Genomic DNA, 5,359 nt, shown 5'->3' with positions numbered 1-5,359 from the left:
CAGAGCGGGAAGGGGAGCCCTCGGGACGGTGACACCCTAGCTCTGCTCTGTCAATCATGCTAGGAAGGATGCATGTGGACAGAGGCCATTTTCACCCAGAGCCCGGTGAACGGCAGTGGCAGGGTAATTATGCAAATCAGGTTTGCTTGTGCTAGAGGGGAGGCCAGCTCAGGCATGTATTTTGCTTGCCATCCAGCCTTTTTCTTCAATTTGCTTCTTGCACAAAGCCCCATTTTCCCAGCTTTGCAGGGCAGACCCAAGGCTGTCTCCCATCTGTGAGATAAAGCTCCAGCCCTTGCCAGTGATAAGGGCGGTTACCTCCACTGGCTTCTGAGAGGCTTTTATCCTTGCGCACACAAATGAGCCATTTGCCACCTGGCGTTATCCCCATATTTTGAATGTTGTCATCACAAGATTCCAGGGTGGAGCTGGCCGTGCAGGGTGGCGCCAGAGATGGGGAAAGCTATAAAGGTCTTCATGTGGACCATCAGAAATGGGGTCTCTGAAAGTCAGAGAAGAGTCCTGCTGACCCTACTAAAGCATCACCTTTACCATGAAAGCAACTGGTGTTTTCCTGCTCCTCTGCCTGGCACTCTGCAGCTACCCAGGTGAGTGCTACGTTTTGCTTAGAAGCTCTTCGCTAAAACTCCTGGATCTGCCATGGAGGAAAGTGAGCCTGGGAACAGGCCACCTGGCTGCTGAGACCTGGGCAGGAGAATGGAGCGCTCCCCGGAGAGTGCTGCAAAGCCAGTATGCATTAAACCAGCCATCTGTGAGCAGACCTAAAGCAACGGCTTTTAAAGGGTGCTTTGCACCTGCTACCAAAATGAACAGACCCGGACTGACATTCTTCCTTCAGGGCTGGAATTCTGCCTGGGAGCCGGTTATTTCTTGGACAGTCCAATTCTTCTAGGGCGAATAGATGGCATACTGGATTAAAAAAACACAAACCCAAGAAGACATGAAACATACCTACAGAGAGGAAAATGAAGCTTTTGTTACCAGAGTCAATATTTAAGCTAACTGTGTTTTCAAGATCCCATATGGTGCAGAAGGATAAGACCATGAGCTAATGCTGTCTTACTTCCTGCTCCCTGGAGGCGCCGGCATTAGTGGATTTGTTCAGGACAGAAGGGCACTTTTGAAGCAAGTCCTCTGTCATCCTATTTACTGTGCTGCAGTTGCCGTTGCAGACACTCTGAGTGCAAAATCTGAATTCCTTTTAGATGGACTAAGCATGCAGTGAGCTACAGCTGCTTTTGGGTATTCATCCCTGGGACCAGACCACAGCTAGTCCAAAGTAGAATCCCTGAAACATGACTAGTGTGGATATCACGTCCTTTGCACCAAACTGCTTCACTCTACAGACCCACTTCTCTTGGGGCCGCACTGCCTGGTAATGTAGATGCAGCCTAAATCTTCCTTGTAGATCACTCTCGGACCTACAGGGAACCTAAGCTCTTCTCTTCTGTGCTGCTGTTGGCTGAGAAAATTCAGACTGTTTTTCAAAATATGCCATCACATGTTCAGCCCATGCTGATCCCAGCTGTCAGTTCAGGGCCAGCTCTTCCATGGACAAGAAGTCCATCAATGCCGGGCTCACTCCCACCAGCTTTGGTGTGAAACCTTAGGATCTGCACAGACATACCCCATTTCTGCTTTTTTTAGAGGCCTTCGGGAACTTGTCTTTTGCTCTGCTTCTCTGTGGTATACACCCACAGAGACCAGAACAATCACCCTCGGCTTATACAAGCATCAGTCCAGCACCAGCGGGAGTTTTTCAGTTACCCGCGAACGAGTGATAAGAGATAAAGAAAGCCACCTTTGCTCCCTGGCAGCTGGAATGTGCGGCAGGGCAAGTCACTAGGGTGCACCTGGCCTTGGCAGAGGCTTCCACCGGGCATGGTGCTTCCGCTGGGGAAAGAGCCAGGTGCAGTGGGGCTGGCCCGGCAGAGGTGAGGGACACTGCTGCAAGACAGGAGAGGTGCAAGCAAGAAAGAGCTGCAGTTATTTGCTGGGCCCCTGAAAGGACCAAGCTGTGTGAGCCAAGACATACAATCCTCAGCCTAAAGCATCTTTAGTCTGGGTGTCTCTTCAAGGCAGCCTGTGTGAAAGACGCTAAGAAGTCTTTTTCTTCTCTCCATTCTAGGAAATGCTGAACCGGATAGTGCTGCTGACACAGGAACAGAGGTGAAGGCTCCTATTTCTATGCAGTGCAAGGGTATACTCAGCTTTGGTGAGACAGCACCAACCTATACACTGGGGAGCCAGTGTTGCTCAAGGAATATGAGCTGCTGGGTCGGCTGTCCAGAGAGCCAGGTGCCTGGGAACATCCTTCCACCTGTTGTGCCACAGTAAAATCCCAGTGATTTTACTAATCCCAGTAAAATGCCCTTTGGATTTCCCCACGCTCAGTGGAGAAAAACTGATAGACAAGAGCTGACTATTGCTGTTGCATGCCAAGTTAAAGGCAATCAAGATTAGAGCTCCCATCACCTTGTGGCGGGCAAATGTGAGGGCAGCTCGCTCCCCAGGGATACCTGTGGCCATGGAAAATAAAAGCTGGGGAGAACATGATCAGACAGTGTCCACGGAGTGTTACCCGCTCAACGTTGTCTCTCCTAAGGGCGCACAGGAGCACTAGGTGGGATTTAGCTGGTGGAGGGACAACGTGATGACAGGCATCCCAATGTTTCCAAGAGTTCATAGCAGAGCTCCAAGGAAACTGAGATGTGTTACCCAGACATACAAAAATATACACATCCCTGTGAAGGCAAAGGTCCTTTGGTAAGTTGCAGGTGTGTTTAATATTTAATATTTTCATTACCCTTTTCTTTCTCCAGGCAGCTTGCAGCAATTATGACCTAAAGAAAGGCTGTGCAAAGATCTTTGACCCCGTTTGTGGCACGGACAACATCTTATACAGCAATGAGTGTTTGTTGTGCTTTCAGAACCTGTGAGTATCTGGATATCTGGATCCTGTGCAAGTATAAATACCATGCAGACTAGGGCTATGAGGTATGCCTGGGAATTCCTAGAAAGAAAGATGTTCACATGCAGCTGGGTGGAGGGTGGGCATCGAGCCCAGCACATCTGGCACAAATTTGGCCTCCCACACAGCTGCTGCAACCGCTGCTCTGAGCACGTGGCACCCATCTGCAAAACAGGTCTGTTGTGTTTGACTCATGGCACATGGGATGCAGCACTGATCTGCCCACAAGCAGGGACCGCATGGCCAAAATTTCCAAATACTTACAGCCATGCTGTAGCAAGTGCAGAGACTGCACTGGAGGGTGGCCAGAAACTTGGACAAGTGGCAAAATCCTCACAATCTGCCCAGATCTAGCAGATCCAGGCAGAAAAAGATTCTTCCAGGTGACCTCAGATGCGTGGTGCTGAGGAAAAACTATAGTTTTCAGACAGGGAGTTCACAGCTGAGCTCTGCTTTCAGTTTTCTCTGGATATGCAAGGTCATTTTTTTCTCTGGGTATTTTTACGAATGAATCTTTCGTTTAGTCTGTGCTAATGCCAGATTCCACCGCCTTAGCAGAAGGCCAGGTCCAAATGCTAGCAAAATATCTGGCAAGACTTGATTCATTTTCTCTGGTTTGGGCTGTAGGTGATTCTGAATATATTTTTACACTGCAAGTGCTTCGTGTCAGGCAAGCAAAGGAATTCCTTCCAACTCAATGCTATTAAGTGGTTCAAAAATCTCTGTTGGAAAGGTTGAATCTGATCTGTAACCAGATACTGCAGTCTATGGGGGCTAAAGGAGTTTTACCCTTCATATTGCCTGGCGGAGGCAGGGTTTTCTGGTGATCAGGCTGTCAGTAGTGTGAGTGCCCATCTGCCGTCAGCAGAGACATCTCCGATGGGCACTGAAATTCCAGGTTTCCTGTTCCTGGAGGAATTGTGGAGCCAAATTCTGCCTTTAGGAGGAGTCAGTCCAAGCTAGCGCTGGAGTAACAAAGAGCAGAGCCTGGGTCACCAAAAAAGAACCCTGGAAACCAATTCGTGGTCTGGCTATCCTCTCTTTCCTCCGTTAATCCACGTTTCCAGGTTAATGCAGGCTTCTGCCCCATACTCTGCTTCTGGACTGTTCAAAGGCTAATTTTACATTTTAAGGCCAAAGAGGATGCTGTTCGGCAGCCAGGTGTTGAGAGGGGTGTCCCAAGAGAAGATAGCACAGCCAGCAACCCGCGCAGCACCAGGTGGAGGGAATGCCACGCAGGGAGCACCCCCATGCCAGCTGCCACCTGCATCGTGTGACAGATGGGGCTGGAGGTGCAGCAGCCCTGGCAGCATCATGGCTTTGTCCAGGAACCAAGAGCTGGTTAAGGAGAGCAAGGAAGCATTCGGAGTAGGTGCACAGGGAGCAAGGTGGCATTGGGCCGCAGGGTGAAGGGACGAGGAATCCCCGCGTCCCCCGGAGAGGAGCACGCCTCCAAAGCGGAAGGGAGATGTCAGTGGTGGTGGGAGGGAAGGTTTGGGGCTACAAAAGAGCAGTGAGGCAGAAGCAGTGAGGAAGGGAAGCTGAGGGCAAGCCTAAGTGGGACACAATAGTGGCATTTGTCTGTAAAAGCCCACGCAAACAAAGTCATAACTTTTATCATCTGCAGCCAGACAAGCATTAGCGGTGTCTTGCAACTGCCATACAGCAAAGAGGTGAATTATTCTGCCAGGAGGTGTCAGGAAGTGCTAGCTCCTGGGCTTATTGGAATTAATTAACTCATGTGCAAGGTAACCCCGAGCTGGCTGTCAAAAATGCATGGGCTTCCTTACGACTAATACTGTTTACCATTCCTTCTTTATCACCTGAGTCAGGCTTCTCTGTGTATCAGGGACTTTAAGGCACTCTCTAGCATTTTTAACCTCTTTTCTAGGCAAAGGAAAACTAATGTGCGCATAAAGAGAAGGGGAACGTGTCAAGAGCCTTCCCCACGTTCCGACTCCACTCAAAACTAAAAATCCACCACTGTGCTGGAGAAGACAGCACAAAGATGTCTTTAGCCTATATTAAACCTCTAATAAAATGGAAGCATTTCAATATCTTGCACTGGGATTTCTCACATACCACCCCCGTCCCTCCCCACCCCTGCCTTCCCTGACATTTAAAATACCTTCCAGTAAAATATGGGCTGTTTTTGTAACATTCATAAACAGCTGTGAGCAAATTATTAAGAGAGCCCCAGGGAAAAAGGTTGGGACGTTCCCAAGGAAAAAGCCAGGCTCTGGCACAACAAGGGGACCCTGCTTTGCACAGAGAATTTTGTTTTCTTTTCCTAAACTTCCAGCACCGGTGCAGCAGGAGGTGGGTCTCCTCATGACTTTCAGTGTACCGGGCACGAGCGCCGATGCT

General features: G+C 49.5%; 1 protein-coding gene across 1 annotated transcript; it reads left to right on the top strand.

Annotated features, from left to right (window-relative positions):
- Window positions 1-457: 457 nt before the first annotated feature.
- SPINK1 (serine peptidase inhibitor Kazal type 1) lies at window positions 458-5,047 on the top strand. The gene is made up of 4 exons (XM_068959651.1): window positions 458-608; window positions 2,150-2,190; window positions 2,844-2,956; window positions 4,884-5,047. The coding sequence occupies exons 1-4, from the start codon at window positions 554-556 to the stop codon at window positions 4,963-4,965; spliced, it is 291 nt and encodes a 96-aa protein (XP_068815752.1). The 5' UTR covers window positions 458-553; the 3' UTR covers window positions 4,966-5,047.
- Window positions 5,048-5,359: the final 312 nt, after the last annotated feature.

The sequence above is a fragment of the Struthio camelus genome, chromosome 13 (assembly GCF_040807025.1).
Source record: "Struthio camelus isolate bStrCam1 chromosome 13, bStrCam1.hap1, whole genome shotgun sequence".
Taxonomy (NCBI): domain Eukaryota; kingdom Metazoa; phylum Chordata; class Aves; order Struthioniformes; family Struthionidae; genus Struthio; species Struthio camelus.
Note: the sequence above shows the minus strand (reverse complement) of the source record. Positions and strands in the feature narration are given on the sequence as shown.

Coding starts and splice junctions, on each gene's coding strand:
- SPINK1 (XM_068959651.1), top strand. CDS start 554: ATGAAAGCAACTGGTGTTTTCCTGCTCCTCTGCCTGGCACTCTGCAGC. Junction 609..2,149: donor GGCACTCTGCAGCTACCCAG/GTGAGTGCTACG, acceptor TCTCCATTCTAG/GAAATGCTGAACCGGATAGT. Junction 2,957..4,883: donor TTGTTGTGCTTTCAGAACCT/GTGAGTATCTGG, acceptor CCTCTTTTCTAG/GCAAAGGAAAACTAATGTGC.